Here is a 16,801-nt window from a genome sequence, read left to right as displayed (position 1 = left end):
GCTCTGCACACGGCACGGCCTCGCGTGCCTTGGGCTGCGCTCCGCCATTTCTCGGACCCCTCGGCTGAGGAGCGGCCCCGGCGCTGGGCCCGGCCCGGGCAGGAGGCCAAGGAAGCGCCGCTGCGCTGAAGCGCCGGGAGCTCGGGGTGCCCGGGAGCTGAGGGCGCTGGGAGCTGAGGGCGCTGGGAGCTGGGGGTGAGTCCGGGATGGAGCAGGGCATACCGGAGCGAGGCCAAAACTCTGTGACTCTCCTTCCTGTCCCGGGCGGGGAGCAGAACACTCAAGGAAAGGCTCGGGGGTCGGGATGAGGTTGGGGACAGTTCAATCCTTGGTCACGGGCACAGCACACCTGACTTGGGAAAATTAATTGAGTTTATTCTCAAACGTGTCAGAACAAGAAAACGAGAAGTAAAGTAATTCCTACGGAAATCCATCTTCCCCCCAGCTGTCCCTCCTTCCCGGGCTTAACTTTGTGCCCCCCTCCGTCCCCCTCCCCGCCCAGAGGCACAGGGATGGGGGTCACAGTCAGCTCATGTCACTGCCTCCCCCTGAGGGCCAGGAATCCTTGTCCTGCTGCAGCCTGGGGTCCCTCGCAGGGGCCAGAGTCCCTCAGGACCAGGCTGCTCCAGCGGGGATGGCCAGGGGGATCCCCGAGTCCGGCCAGGAGCCACTTGCATGGCTGTGCAGGGGCTTCTGCCGGGCTCGGGGCCTCTCCCAGGCACCCCCTGCTCCGGCCCGGCCTCACTGCCCCCCTCACCCCCCATGCAGCGAGTGCCCGGGCAGGGAGATGCACGATTTTCACGGGGCTGAATCTCGGTGTTTCTGAGCTTTATTGGGCTGAATGTTGGTGGTTTTTTTTTTTTGTGGGGGCAGAATCTTTGTATTTTGGGGGGATATCAGATTTTTGGTGTTTTGGAAGTTTTTGATCTGTCTTTGTTAGCATTCAGGAACATACATAATTGTAGATTGATTGTATGCAGGTGCTTTATTGTAGCGTGCAGGAACTGGGGGTATCAGCAACCCAAATCTACCTCCATCGTCTTTGTCCAAAGTGCAGATGTTTCTACAATTTCAGCTGTAGCAGTAATCACTATAACAACCTTATCAATATTGCTTCATTAATATTGCTTCATTAACTTTATCTATATTGCGTCATGAGAGTTAGCTCATCCTTGCATGAACATGTCGGAATCTTATCTCTGGGTGGGTATCTTGGAGACCCCAAGTACCAGTTCCCGTTACCATAAACATTTCAGCTTGCTAGACCATTCCTAATACCGAGCATTGTTATGGCCTACCTCTAAATGATTTTAAGAAACATCTTCAGAAACATTTAACCCCATAGTAACACATTTCCCCCCTTTAAAAATATTTTACTTTACTGTAATAAGTGTAATGCTTTCACTCTATACAGTCCTTTTTCTGTGTTTATACTTGATGTTCATCTTTGAATCCACAGTTGTCGTAAGCGTTGTTACACTCTGGAGGACTTGGAGATGACAAATGTGGATGTGGATCTCTGTCCCATGTCAGCGCCTTTATTATCTTCTGGTTCCAGGATACTCTTTTCTTTATCTCTCCTTTCAGAACTGCACAGATTAACTAGATTACAAAGAACACAATCAGTAGGATTATCAGACTCTCAAGAATAGGTTTGATCCATGAGCTCACATTCCAACCTAACCCTTCAAAAATTTTATCTACCCAACTTGTGGTCAGATCTTCCCTCTCTTTCTGTGCTTCCTGTTCTATTTGTTTTAGTGGATTAATGTTGTGTTCTACATCTGCAGTTCCATTTGGGCTGTGGATGCAGCAGTGATCAATTTGTCCTTTTAGGTACCCGCACATTCCGTGTTCTTTCAACAATAACAGATCTAAAGGCAATCTGTTTTGCAGGGTCATTTTAGTTGTTGCTTGTAATTGTACATTTAGCACTCTAAATCCCTCTTTGGTAACTCTTGCCAATCTTTCTACCTGGCCTGTAAGTTTGTACAACATCTTTCTATTTGTTATAATTTGCTATTGGACCAATCAAGGATTCCAGAACCCACTCAAATTTTATACTACTGCCTGGGGTTCCTGCCATCTTTCTTCATCTTCAGATTTGTTTTCCTGAACTTCTTGTCTAGTCCTTATTTGCAGAAGTTCATGTTCTCCCTTGAATGGGGACCTTTTCCAAATTTGGCATAAGGTGGGGAGGCCTCAAGTAATCTCTTTTACTTTTTCACCTACAGGCAAATGTGTTGTCCAGGTGCCATCGCTTGCTGCCCATCCAAATTGGCCTGGACTCTGAACTGTACTTGTGCTACATATTACCTTTTGGATCACTTGTCCTATCTTGTCATTTATTTCACCTTGTTTATGTTTGATTCCTCTGCAGGCACATCCAATTTGCAGGGCTACCACTAGTAGTGGCATTTGTTTTATTTCTTCATCATCAGAAGTACAGTCCTAAGTTTTGTTCCATACCCACCAATTCACTTTGTCTGCCTCCATTCTACTACTGGTTGCAGTGTTCCATACCCCTGGATCTGTTTCATTTTCAGAGCCTTCCCACTTAATGCACCAAGGGCTATCTGCCATAGATTGGAATTTCTGAAGCCCACTCATTGACCATGCACTGTCCCAAGCTTCAGCCCAATCTTTTCCTTCCTGTCCTTCACACTTCCACTTTGATAATGGAATCTTTTCTTTAATGACCTTTGCTGTCTTTTCATAACACCATCCATAATTCCCTAATCCCCCATACCAGCCTAGTTTTGGTTCATACTTTCCTCCATTTTCTTAAAATCCCATATAGATGAATACTTTGGCTTCACAGCATTTTCAAACACTGTCTTATTTGGGTACTCGTAATCTATTTGCAGTACACAGCTCACATTTTCATTTTTATTCTTTTGTATTTCAGGTAATTTTGATGTTATAATTCTCCAATTTATTTGGTCTCCTGCTGCCTTTGGTATTGGCAGACAGGCAGTTATTTTGCTGATGTTTTGCATGTTGGCCAAATCTTTAATTAATCCAATCATCCCATTTTCTGCCTGAATAGTATTAGAGACTTTTATCACTTGTGGTTCTGGCTGCACCCCCACATCCCTCTTCATTCTAAAATGAAGGGTTGTCAGCTGATCCTTTTGCATTTCACATCCCAAGGTAGCATTGATTCCTGCTGATGGCCCTAAAGGCCATGAAATAATCACCATTACAGTCACTAGCAACCTAGACATTTGAAACAATCAAACCCGCTTTATCTGCAGCTTTGTTGGCCCTACAGTTTGTGCAGTCCACAGTGCAGGGGAAACCTTCTTCACCCTGGTGTAATGTATGCAGGGATCCAGTCCAGCTCCTTTGACTGCTGTCAAGGTAGTTAACAGTACCTGATAGGGTCCATTCCGCCTTTCTTTTAATGGTTCTTCGTTCCAGCTTTTACCGTACACTTCATCTCCCGGGGGGATGTCATGAACTGGATTCTCAAGAGTCAGCGGCCTGTTCCACACAAGGGTGCTCCGAAGCCGAGCTCGAGCTTTTCCAAGAGACAGAACATAATTCTACACCTCTTGCTTCCCTGTAACATGTACATTTGGATTAGGTTCAGGGCATTCATATGGTTTCCCATCCAATATCTCATAAGGACTGACTGACATCCCGCTTCTAGGCTTTATCCAAATCCTCAGCAGTGCTATTGGTAAAGCTTGTGGCTGCTGCAATTTAGCCTCTTGGCATCTTTTGCTGATTTGCCTCTTCAATGTCTGATTCATCCTCTCTACCTGCCCACTGGATTGGGGTCTCCATGGTGTATGGAGATGCCAAGCTATTCCCAGTAACCTACTCACCTCCCTCACTACGGTGGCTGTGAAATGTGGGCCCCTATCTGATGATATTCCTAGAGGCACCCCAAATCTTGGAATGATTTCTTGCAGGAACCACTTGACTGTCTCCTTTGCTTGATTTGTGTGACAGGGAAGAGCTTCTGGCCATCCTGAAAATGTGTCAAGCCCTACCAATAGATATTTGTATCCTCGAGTTCTTGGTAATTCTACAAAATCTACTTGCCAATAATCTCCTGGTTCTGCTCCTACCCAAATTTTCCCTAATTGTGCCTGTCATCTAGCCACTGGATTGTTCTTTAAGCAAATTTCACATTTTGACATTACTGATTTTGCCGTTGTTAACATCCATCCTGAAATTAAATTTTGTTTTAACAATTTCACCACTGCCTCTGCACTCCAATGGCATTTGTTATGTTTAATTTGTAGAAGTTCTCTCATTATCAAGGGGGGTACCACTACTTGTCCCTGTGTAGTCACATACCACCCTTCTGAATTCTTCTGTGCATTCAGTGAGCGTCCCAATTTCTCATCCTCTATTGAATATCTTGGTTCTGGGGGTAAATTGAATTGAGATACATTAGTTTTTAAAGGTATAAATGCCATTGCAGTTTGCACTTCTCGATCAGCTTGTCAGGCTGTCCAGTCTGATTTCCGATTTCCCTCATGAATTTTGGAGCTTCCTGATTGGTGAGCTTTGCAGTGCATGATTGCTACTTGGTCAGGCTTTTGTAATGCTTTTGTTAATTGCAGGACTGCATCTTGATGTTTAATGTGTGTGCCTTGAGAAGACAATGGTTCTCTTTCTTTCCCCAGTGCCCCGTGTACATGCACCACTCCAAAAGCATGTTTTGAATCATTCCAGATATTTACTTTGCTCCCTTCACTCATCTCTAATGCCCTGGTTAAAGCAACCAGTTCTGTTCGTTGGGCAGATGTGTTTGCTGGTAAGGAGCAAAGCTGGATTCAAAAGGTTTAGCTGTCTTTATTGTGACATCATCGTGCTCGGTTAGGATTGCCTGGAATTTCATCATCCTGCTTGGAGATAGCCATTGGCCCCCCTTTTGTTCTAAGACAGTGGTCACCATGTGTGGCACATAGACATCTATGTGTCTGCCCATCGTGAGTTTCCTGGCTTCTTGGATCAGCATCACAGTGGCTGCAGCTGCCCGCAGGCACAAAGGCCATCCAGCACTCACGTTGTCAAGTTGTTTGGAAAAGCAGCCTACCGGCCTTTTCCAGCTTCCCAAACATTGGGTCAGCACTGCCAGTGCTGGGTGTGATCTTCCATGCACAAACAGCTGAAAATCTTTGGATAGATCAGGCAATCCTAACGCCGGAGCCATTGTCAATGCCTCCTTCAGTTTGAGGAAGGCCTCCTTCTGTGGTTTGCCCCAGGTAAGTGGTTGTGTCTTCTGGGCTTCATACAGGGGTTTTGCAATTAGTCCATAGTCCATGATCCACAGGCAACACAGTCATCCTGAGGAAAACTCGTAGCTCATGTAGGTTCTGGGGTTCTGGAATAGTACAAATAGCTTGAATAAGGTTAGTACCCAGCTTACATTGCCCTTGTGAGATTTCACATCCCAGGTAAATCACAGTCTGTTGGGCAATTTGTGCCTTTTCTTAAGACACTTTATATCCTCCCATTCCTAGTTGATTTAAAATCTCAATTGTTACCTTTATGCAGGTTGTTTTCTGTAGCTATCAGTGTATCATCGACATACTATAACAGCAGGTATTGCTCCCTCAGAACATGCCATTCTCCATGTTCTTCCTCAGAACATGTCCAAATCTCCAGCTCCTTCACCAGCTGGCTTCCAAATAGGGTTGGACTCTTCTTGTATCCTTGTGGGAGTCATGTCCAGGTGAGCTGGGTTTTCCTTCCATTGTCTGGATTTTCCCATTCAAAGGTAAACAGTTTCCTACTTTCTTTGTCAAGGGGTATGCAGAAAAAGGCATCTTTTAAATCAATTACAGTAAACCATTTCTATTTCTCTTTCACAGATGTCAACAATGTGTAGGGATTAGCTACCACTGGGTAAATATCTTTAGTTATTCCATTTATTGCTCTTAAATCCCTTACTAGTCTGTACTCACCGTTTGGTTTCTTCACTGGAAATATTGGTGTATTCAATTCTGATTCACATTCTTCTAAAATTTGGTACTTCAAAAATTTTCCAGTAATCTTTACTATTCCTTGCCGTGCTTCTGGCTTTATGGGATACTGTTTAACCTGGACAGCTTTTGCTCCTTCTTTTCATTCTACATGTCCTGGTTGTGCCAACTTAGATTTTCCTGGTATGTCTGTTTCCCATACAGAGGGAATTACTGCATCCTCTACTTCCTGAGGGATAGTAGGGACTAGTTTTTCTTTTATCATTAAGATCTGTCCTGTCTTTGATTCAGGTATTTTCATTAAAAGCTCCCTGTTTTCAAAAGTTATCACTGCATCAAGTTTTGCTAATAAATCTCATCCTCAAAGTGGAATTGGACACTCAGGCATAAATAAAAATTCATATGTTAACACTTTGTTTCCAAAACACAAATCCAGGGGTTGCAGGAATGGTCGATTCTCCTCCTTCCCTGTGGCTCCAACTATTGTTGCTGTTTTGTCTCCAGTTTGGAGACATTTAGATCATTTAGCACAGAATATGTAGCCCCCGTATCCACCAGAAATTTTACTTCTTTATCTCCCAATTGTATAGTTACTAAAGGTTCTTGTGTTGGTTTTTGTTCCGATTCTAGTCAGCTGCTGTACTCCCCCAGCACCATTAATTTGGAAGCATCTTGATTCTGATTGAACTGCTTGCCCTGGTTAAACCGATTTGGGCATTCATTTTTCCAGTGCCCCTCTTGTCTACAAGAAGCACATTGATTTAACCCCAATCTTGGCAAAACCCATCCCCCTCGTCCTCTGCCAAGTCCGCCCCTCCCCAGTCCACGACCACCTCTGCCGCGTCCTCTGAAACCTGGATTCTCTCTTCCTTGGATCACTGCCAAAAGATTTTGCTGCTGCTTTTTACTAGCTTCCTTTTCCCTGTTATTGTATATTTTCCAAGCCATTTCAAGTAATTGATTCAAATTCCTTGAATCTTCTCCTTCTAACTTCTGCAATTTTCTCCTAATATCATCCTGCGACTGCCCAAGAAAAATGAATGCCAGCTGAACATTCGCTTGTTCTGTTTCTAGTTGAAGATCTGTATACTTTCTTGCTGCCTCCTTAAGCCTTTCCAAAAATGCAGCAGGGGATTCTTTCTTTTCCTGTCTTATCTCATACAATTTAGACCAATTCATAGCCGTAGGTACAGCATTCCCAACCCCTGTCTGGAGCCACTCTTGATATCTCTTCAGGCTCCGCATGTCCCCAGAGGCATTGGGATCCCACCCAGGATCCTCGGTTGGAAAGTTCTCATCTAAAGTCGCCGTCACCACCCCAGTTCTGAGATCTTCTCTCACCTTCTCCTTGGCTGCTCTAAGCACCATCTCTTTCTCAGTAGAGTCCATTAAATTCTCCACTATTACTTGTATATCATCCCGATCTGGATTCTGAGTTTTCATAATCATTTTTACCACTCCTGCTACTTTATCAGGATTTTCTCTCTAAGTTCCAACTGATTGTTTCCAGATTATCAGGTCTGTGGGTGAAAAAGGAACTTCTACAAACACCGGCCCTTCTACTCGTACTCCTTGTCTCAAGGGGGCAATCACAGTCCACCTTTGTCTGCCCAAATCTTTTCCCGTTCTACCCAGAACCGGAGCAAGCTGTGACCGAGTCCGATGGGATACCGGTGTCGCTGATTTATTATCATCACCCCTGCTACTGCTATCTTCCTCCCCAGCATTTTTCACATTTCCTTGTATCACGGTTAGATTTGGATCATCTCCTGGAGAAGCAGGATCAGGTGAAGGCAGTAGAGGAGGATAAAGAGGGAAAGGTGAAGTGGGATTAGGCGAGATAGGGTTAGGTGAAATAGGATTGGGTGAAGTGGGGGCAGACAAAACAAAATTGTGTTCTTCTGGTTCTGCTGAAACCACTTGTAAATCAACATCCATCTCTTTCCCCCGACACAAACTTTCTTTTAATGCCAGGTGCTCTAAAGAACTTTTTCCATTTACACAAAGCTCACATTTATCACTCACTCGTGCCTTAACTGCCATCAATGCACACTCAGCCTGCCATTCTGGCTTGTCTCACAAATAGAAAAACAAATCAACGTACGGAACTTCATCCCACCTTGCCTCTGGCTTACAGAACAACATCAACTGTAAAATGGTGTTCTACTGCAAAGATCCATTTCTCAGCCACATTTCCCCACTGTCCAGGTCATATCCTGGCCACCATGTATTACAATAATCAATCAACTTTACGTAAATCTTGCCCAAAGTTTCCCTGTTTGCAACGTGCTAATAAGCACCCCAAAGGAGAAGTAGGTGGTACAGGGGCATTGCCACCTCAAATCCCTTTAAGCTTCTCCATGTTACAGTTACAATACACCACACACCACTGCTGCCCAACCTGCAGCGCTTTCGCACTTGTCTGACAGGCGGCGCCTGGGCAATACCAGGAATTCCTCCAGCCCAACCGTGCGAAGCTTTGGCTGCGTCTTATCGGCAGGCACCAGAGCAGACCGAAAAGCACCTCACCTCTCTCAGAGGGACGTTGTGAGCGGCGCAGATGGTCGCAGCTGGATGGGCTTCCGGAGAATTCATGGCTCTGTGAAGTGTTTGTTCTTCTGGAAGTTCAGGAATGTAGTGGGACTTGGTCTGAGCAGCAGTCCTTGTCAATTAGTAACATTTTCTGAAACTGGTGATTTCTCCCATTGCTTCCTTATGTACAAGTCCCTGGCCCCATCTCCAAGCAGATTCACTCACTGTCTCTGTTTTTTCTTCCTGGGTGTTCTTTGTTTTTGGGATTGCTGTCAGTGCCCTCATTCTCTGTCCTTTTGTAGCTGTTTGTGGCTCAGGAGGCCTGGCTGCCACCTGCATCCCCTTGCTCAGCTGCTGAATGAGCTGCACTCAGCAAGGTGTGGTGCATGGTAAAAAGATGAGAGTTGCTGTAGCGCATGAGAGGAGAAACAGCATTTGTTTAACCCGTGGTCTGTGAGGGAAGCACAAAACTCTGTCCCATTCCCATCCTTTCCACGTTTGAACAAGTACATGAGCTGCTTTGCTATTTCCTTTGTTATGTGTTTTACTATTTTTCCAGTGCTATCTATTTGCCAAGAGTAGTTTGAGTTACTTAACTTTTCCACAAACTCTGCCTCGATTTTCTGCTAAAAGATAATCTGATCCCATCCCATGGTGAAATGTTGTGTTCCTCATATGAGTGGATTGGTTTGGGGGAAGGTCAGGAGCTGGAGCTGTCTGGTTGGGTATTATTTTAATGACATCCTGTAATCTAATTATCCCATTGAAATGACAAATGGTTTCTCTGGTACCTGCTATGAATTCATCAGGGGTCCCAGGGTCTGCTCCGTGGTGTTGCAGGATTTCTTCTGGCGGCCGTTCATCTTTTCCCCATTTCTGGGCGCCCCCTTTAGCCAGGGCTGCATCAATTGTCAGCTTTTCTCTCATTAAATCATCACATACTTGGATTCCCAACTGATTTCCCTGAACTTTTGGTAGCAAATAAACCCCAGTGGTCTGATACACCCTATATAACATAGACAGTGACAGCACATGTTGGAGTGGGGACAGGGATGATTCCCCCCCACTTGTTTTAGTGAAGTTTTCACAACATTCTCCATTTTCTGTTTTCCTTTGCAGCTGAACCAATTTCTGCTGCAGAGTCAGATATCCTCACAATGGGCTCTGCCTTTAGCTGTGCAAATTCCATCTGTGCAAGCAGGCAGAGCTTGGGCTGAGGGGCAAAGGGAATCAGTCCAATTCCTCCTGCAGGCAGGAAGCCACTGGGCCATTGTGCAGGCTTTGGGTCATCAGTGTTAATTTGCATTTCTAAAGCTCCTCTCCTGGCTGCCTGGAATGAAACTTCTCTTCCCAGGTGGCCATGGGATGACTCACATATGGCCACTCCAAAAGTGACATTTTTGAAGAAAAAAATACTATACTATCTCTTTACAACTTATGGGGGTCACCTTTAAACCTCTTAGTTTTTAAAACGGAGGCACATAAGGGTGAACATTCAAAAACGCACACCAAACTTTTGCCATCATAACAGCCACGCACACACATTCCCAAAAGAATCCAAAGCAATAAAGTTTTTTTCTACTTCTTGCCCTAAGTCTAAAAACTGATTCTCGCAAGCCTGGCCCAGCACTACCAGTCTAACTAACAAAATAGAAGTAGGATTATTAAGGAAAAGCATAATAATGGTGTAGTCTTGTCACCAAAACTGTGGGATGAATAAAAACTCTCCAACAATATAAAATCAAGGCATGACTTGAGTCTGGCCAGAATGTGCAACAGAAATCATTAATTCCTCACTTTGGCTGGGTGTGCAGAGAAAGTCATTCCAAGACATGTAAATTTAATAGATGTTTCCTAAGCTATATACAGTCTGACCCCATAGAATTCCGTTGGTTTAATGTTCATTGGTTTGAAGGTGTGGAGTTGTTAGGATTTGGTTTCCTGTTGCAGCCGGATTTCTGTGCCTGTGATGGGAATTAGGTGGGCACTCCTGGATTTCCCGCTCAGCCTTTTCCAGACCAGGTGTCTCCAGCTGTGCCTGGGGCAGTGTCTGGGTCAGATGTTGGTTGATGTTTGCTGCTGGCTGTTGATGTTTTGTTGATGGTCGTTGTCTTGGGGGGAATCTTTTGGGCTATTCCCAATCTGTTGAGATGTTAATTTCATCTGTGCTGAGTGGTGGAAAAGAAACATTAAAATTCCTTTCCCCAAGGCAAAGGCAAACCAAGTCCCTTTAGAGAAATTAGATTTGAAGCCGTTTTCAAGTTGGTCTATTTTGCCAGCAGCTAATCCCAGGCAGGGCAGAGTGTGAGTGGAATTGAGAGGCAGAGTGGAATTGTCCCGGTGCCTTCCCCAGCAGCTGTGGCGAGGGCAGGCACAGAAAGGCCTGAAGCTGCAAGAGTGAGAGCAAGGATTGTCCTGCAGTGGCTGGAGATGGCAAAGGAGGGTGCCCAGGCCGAGGATTTGAGCAGAGGATCTGTGGGCAGGCGCAGGGGCTTCCCCCGCTGGGGAGCCCTGGCTGCTGCTGCGTTGCCTTCAGTGCAGGCTCAGAGGTGGCCTGTTTAATATTCCCTTGCAATTCAGATTTCTGAGTCTGGAAGAGCCATGGCTGGGGCATCAATCATTTTATTTTTTTCATTTTGTTTTGTTCTCTTTCTTATGTCCAGCCCATAACATTGAGACTATCTGGGGGTAAAAAAGTCACAGACTGTTCTGGCTAGAAGAGAGAATCCTCAGTCCAGCTCCTGCAATTCTCTGTTAATCCTAAGAATTGCTGCAGCTCCTTTTTAGTCCAGGGAAACGTTTTTTCTGAGATTCCCTGAGCCCTCTCAGGGTCAATACAAGACAAAGCTTCAGTTAAAATAGGTCCCAAATATTTAACCATTTTCTCTACTGTTTGCCATTTTTTTCCAGATACTCAAAGTTGCTTTTTAGCCTGAAAATGAAGCCATTTCACAGAGGCTTCCTCTACCTCTTCTCCTTGTTTCTCTGACTGGATCAAGTCATCCACATCCTGCATTAAGCCAGTCCCTGGGGGTGAGGTCAATTCCTTTGATATTTCCTGCAAGGCTTGCCCCAATCAGGCCGGTGCTTCCGTGCATCCCTGCAGAAGGACCGTCCATGTCTTGAGCATTTTCCCTTCTAGCTCTTGTTGCCAGCCCAAGGCAGGATTGTGTTTGCATCCTCTGGAAATGGGCAGATCCCCAGAAAGCATCTTTTGCATCAAGTTGTGAATGGCAGCAGTGTGAGGAGGGCACCTGGTTGAGGCTGGTGTAAGGATCTGAGAGTGTGGGGTGCCTCGGTTTCATCATCTCATTTCTTCTTCTTGGGTCCTGCAGCATTCTGTGGATTCCATTGGATTTCTTGTTTGGCAGGATAGGAGCATTCTAGGGAGCCATCCCTGGCTGCCCAAGCCGTGCCTTGAGCAGGTCTCCCAGACAGGCTGTGAGCCCTTCCTTCCCTCCCTTGGAACAGGGGATTGCTTTTCGACACCTCTTGTCCTGGTTGCTTCAGGGAAATTTGGAGAGGCTCCATATCTAATTTTGCCAGTTTCCCTGGGGCTGCCCACACTTGTGGGTTCACTTCAGCCGTGGCTCTGCCAGACATTTGACGCAGAGGTACAACAGAACCAGCCTCTGTATCACCTTTTGCAACATTCATTTGCATTCCCAATTTAGCCATCAAATCCCTTCCCAGTAAATTACAATCACAATTGTGAGCAACTAAAAGCTCCTGCATTTCAAACCCATCCCCCACATCAGCTAATAGTGGCTGAATAAAACACACCCACTCATCTTTCCTACTTAGTGCTTTAATAATTTAAATATTCCCTAACACCTTTAGGTGTAAGATTCTGAGTGGATGGAGAGGCCCCTGTGTCCATCAGGAAAGGTCTCCTCTGGATCCAGCCCCACCCTGAATGTTCCCAAGGGCTGCAGTGTGGTGGGTCCCTGGTGGAATGGGAGCTGTGCCACCGCTAAGAATGCGTGTCCATCAAGGGCTGGACTTGCTGGTGCTGAGGGTGCTGCTGTCTGTGCTTGCAGTGTCCTTGTGCCCTGCAGCTGGAAGGCTGATTCCTTGCCAGGGGCTGTTTGGGTGGGCTGTGCCCTGGCCAGGAGGGCAATGCCTGTGCCAGGTGCTTGTGGCCGAGGGTGTCCCCTGGGTGCTGGGGCCCCCTTGGGCCCTGGGCTTGATCCCTCAGGGGCTGTAGGAGCTGCGCCATGGCCTTTGCCTTCAGCTTGGCCTTTTGCTCATCCCTTGCTGCATTCAGCTGCTGAGCCTTTGTGAGCAAGTGCTGCAGGGGCTTCTTCCGTCGCTGCTGCAGCCCCCCCTCAGTGCCTGTGGGTGCTCATCGTGTGGCAGCTGCTGAGCTTTCTGCAAAACCCTTCCTTTCTCCAGGGACCCAGCAGGAAATGCTTAAAAGATCATGTGGATCCTTGCAGGTCTAATCGCCATTTGTGAGCTGTTCCTTCCTCGTGCTGGCTGTGCTGAGGCTCCCCTCCCCAGCCCGTATCCCAGAGCCGGTCCCTGTCCTGCCGCAGTGTCCAAAGGCGGCCCCCCCGGCGGGCAGGGCCGGCAGCTCCACGGGGCCGGGCAGCGGCCGGGGCGTCCCGCAGCCTCCTGGGGGCCGGGGGCCACTGCCGGCCCTGCCCGGGGGGTGCTGGGCTCAGGCAGCGCCCGGCGCTGAGCCCCGGCTGCCCCACAGCCCCGGCCCGGCCCCACAGCTCCCCACAGGCCCCCAGCCCGTGCTCCCGGTGCCGCAGCTCTGCGCCCGCTCCTGCCGCTCCCAGCTCAGAGAAACCCCCTGAAATCCTCACCTCCTTGTTTTCCTGTCCTGGAAACTGGGATACAAAGGATTGGAGTCAGCTGGCAATTTCTGAGGATAAGACCCTTCTGGAAAACATCCCAATCCTCAGTATTTCTTTCTTCCTGTTCTTTTCTATCATCCTTTTTCTTACCCCATAGATTGCTCTTGTTGCTTCTTGCCTTAAGCACATTCCTGCACACTCCCCTTCAGCCAGTCCCTTCCCAGCACACCAACACCATCCATCCCCTGTTGTCTAAATGCCTTCTGGACTTCCCTTATTGCCCCCCTGGGTGTCCATGTCCTTAATTCCCTCTGGGAGAATGTGCAAACGACCTCCACATGCTCCCAAGGGACCCTTGAGAGATATTTTGGGGTCATCATCCCGTTGTCCAGGATGCCCTTCTAGCATTCCATATTGTCCCCTCAATGGTCCTACCTGGATCCCAGCTGCACCCCTCCCCCCCAGGCCTTGGCGCCCCCCTGGAGGGGAATTTGGGGAGGTGGGAGGGGGGAGCGCCAAGGCCGGGCCCCCCTGCGCTGTGGTGGCGGGAGCGGCTGCAGTGGGGAGCGAGTGCGGGTGGAAGCGGCCGAGAGCCCAGCGCTGCCCCAGGCCGAGCTGGCCCAGCTGCATCGGTGCCCCTGCGGTGGGATGCTGTGGGACTGGGGGGGAAGAGGGAGGCGGCAGTGGGTGCTGGGCCTGGGGGCAGGAGGAGAAGTGAGGGAGAAGCAGGGTTGAGGAACAAAATGGTCAAAATATCTATCTCGGGTTTTACAGAAGGAGGAAGAGGTGTGAGCAAGAGTTGGGCCACAGGAGGAGGAGGAGCAGGAAGAGGAAGCAGCACAAGGTTCCTCCCTCCCTGTTTGCGCAGTCCCAGGAGTGTTTCCCTGCCCACAGTCAGCAGGTGACTGGAGAGGGGGATCCACGATTTTCACTGGGCTGAATCCTGTTGTTTCTGAGCTTTATTGGGCTAAATGTTGGTGCTTTGTCTTTTTGCAGGGGCTGAATCTTTCTATTCTGGAGGGGGTTTTGCCTGAATTTGGTGTTTGATTAGTTTTTGATCTTTTTGATCTAGTTTTGATGTTTGGAGGATGTCTGGGCTGAATCTTGGTGTTTTGGTTTGTTACAGACACAAGATGCCAAATGACTTTCTGAGATGAACTTGGGCATGGAGGAACCCCCAGTCCAAGGCTCTCTCCTGTCTTTTTTTCCTCCTCATCAGGAATTTTCATACTGTGTCTAAATGGAAGAGGAGGAGGAAAAGTCCTGGAGGTGCCACACAAGGAAGGGCTGCAAACCCAGCTCAGGGAGCTGCGAGGAGGAAAGATCCCCCCAGTGCCAGGAACACGGCCAGAGATCCAGCCGGAGCTCAGAGCTGGGGGCGAAGCCCCACAAGTGCTTGGAATGCGGGAAGGGCTTCAGAAAGAGATCCCACCTGATCGAGCACCAGAGGATCCACACTGGGGAAAAGCCCTACGAGTGTGGGGAATGTGGGAAGAGCTTCAGCCACAGCTGCCACCTGATCCGGCACCAGATGATCCACACTGGGGAAAAGCCCTATGAGTGTGGAAAATGTGGGAAGAGCTTCAGAGATATCTCTGACCTGATGCAACACCAGGTGATCCACACAGGGGAACGGCCCTACACCTGCTTGGAATGTGGGAAGAGCTTTGGGAGGAACTCTGACCTGAGAAAACACCAGCTCATCCACACTGGGGAGAGGCCCTATGAGTGTCCCCAGTGTGGGAAGAGGTTTCAGCGCAGCTCCCATGTCCTCCTACATGAGCGGATTCACACAGACGAGAGGCCCTTCCGCTGCCCCGACTGCGGGAAGGGCTTCAAGCACAACTCCAACCTCACCGTCCACCGGCGCATCCACACTGGGGAGAGGCCCTACGAGTGTCCCCAGTGTGGGAAGAGCTTCTCCACCAGCTCTAACTTGACCCAACACCAACGGAGGCACCACTAAGGGAAGCCCTGCGAGTGCCCCGAGTGCGGGAAGAGCTTCGTGCGCTGCTCCAGCTCCATCCCCCATGGGAGGATGGGCGTTGGATGATCCCCAGTGACCCCCGTTGGGCAGAGCCCTGGTGATCCGTGGTCCTGGTGATGCGTGTTGGGAAGACACCTGGCTGGGAGGCTCCACATCTTCCTGGCTCCCTGTGGGCACCTGGATGAACACAGGTGCAGGAACATCCACTGGGACACAGACCAGCAGTGGGAATTCCTTGGGGAGAGTGGATTCGTTGACTTTTAATCCTAGAGAACCTTTTCCTGCTGCCTCAGGAGCTGTGTGGGCAGAGAAAAGAAGGTGATACCAGGCTTGAGGGGCCCAAGGGGAGCACACACGCTCTGTGGGGAGGGAGGACACGACCCCCGGGATCCCCCCTCACCTTCCTGCGCAGGCAGAAGCCGAGCCCCAGTGCCAGGAAGACGAAACCCAACACGGAGACTCCAATCCCTGTCAGCATCTTGCTGCAGGCAGCATTTCACAGCATCCCTGGGTGTCTGCAGGGTTCAGGACCCCCAAAACCTCTTACAGACACCCCAAGCCCCTCCAAGGTCCTTCCCAGTCTCCCACAGCCCACCCAGGACCCTCTGAAACCTCCTTTGGAGTCACTAATTTTAAACAATTAGTAATTTTAGAAAAATTAGGGGTCTTGGCTAGAGATAGGCCTTGTTGGAACTAGTTAGAGTTAATGATGAAGTGAGAAGCAGGATTTGAGATAATGAATCTCAGACTGAGGTAAAAAATTCCTTTTCATTGTGTGTTTGTTTTTCTGTGCTTATAATGAGAAAAGAGAAAGTGATAAACGGGTTCAGGAAGATCACAGACCTTACATCTGGAAACCCATTTCAAAGTCACAAGGGAGGAAACTGGAGTTGTACCAAATGTCATTTGTAATGTTAACCATTGTAAAGGTAGAAAGGTGAGAGTGAGGAAGAACGGTTTTCCTTCATCACTTGATGATTCCTCCTTGCCAAAACGACCTCCTCCTCTAATTAGGGCGCCCATCACGCAGGCAGAATGACTTTTTAAATTCATTACCGTACATTTTAATACGAAGTGGGGAATGGGAAATGTTAGCATTATGCATATGTATTGGTATTAATATGTATTAGTATTTTGGATATTTAAGACTTTTGTACATAAATAGACACTGGAATCTTTTGTCAACTTGCAGTGCATATTAAGGGGTGACTCCTGCACTTACCCAGTGCTGGGATTTAAACATCCACTTTGTAACTTTAAACTGTTGGAGAGGTTTTTTGTCCATTAACAGATTGATGTTGATACTGGATCAATATTGCTATTTTGGTAAATCACTGCCAGTCTCTTCCCAGCCTCCCCAGGACCCAGCAGAGGCCCTCCTGTTCCTCTCAGGATCCCACAGCCCCCTCCCAATTTCCCCCCACTGCCCCAGGACCCCCAGACCCTCTCCCAGTCCCTTCCCAGCCCCACCAGGACTCATCAAGACTCCTCCCAGTCTCTTCCGGCACAACCAACCTCATCCCAATCCCTGC

General features: G+C 48.1%; 1 protein-coding gene across 1 annotated transcript; it reads left to right on the top strand.

Moving 5' to 3' along the window:
- Positions 1-43: 43 nt before the first annotated feature.
- Positions 44-16,530, top strand: LOC111946198 (uncharacterized). Its single transcript, XM_086873750.1, has 3 exons — positions 44-195; positions 14,057-14,183; positions 14,409-16,530. The coding sequence occupies exon 3, from the start codon at positions 14,523-14,525 to the stop codon at positions 15,246-15,248; it is 726 nt and encodes a 241-aa protein (XP_086729876.1). The 5' UTR covers positions 44-195; positions 14,057-14,183; positions 14,409-14,522; the 3' UTR covers positions 15,249-16,530.
- The last annotated feature ends 271 nt before the right edge of the window (positions 16,531-16,801 follow it).

Source organism: Cyanistes caeruleus, unplaced genomic scaffold (genome assembly GCF_971803275.1).
Source record: "Cyanistes caeruleus unplaced genomic scaffold, bCyaCae1.hap1.1 HAP1_SCAFFOLD_107, whole genome shotgun sequence".
Taxonomy (NCBI): domain Eukaryota; kingdom Metazoa; phylum Chordata; class Aves; order Passeriformes; family Paridae; genus Cyanistes; species Cyanistes caeruleus.
Note: the sequence above shows the minus strand (reverse complement) of the source record. Positions and strands in the feature narration are given on the sequence as shown.

Coding starts and splice junctions, on each gene's coding strand:
- LOC111946198 (XM_086873750.1), top strand. CDS start 14,523: ATGGAAGAGGAGGAGGAAAAGTCCTGGAGGTGCCACACAAGGAAGGGC.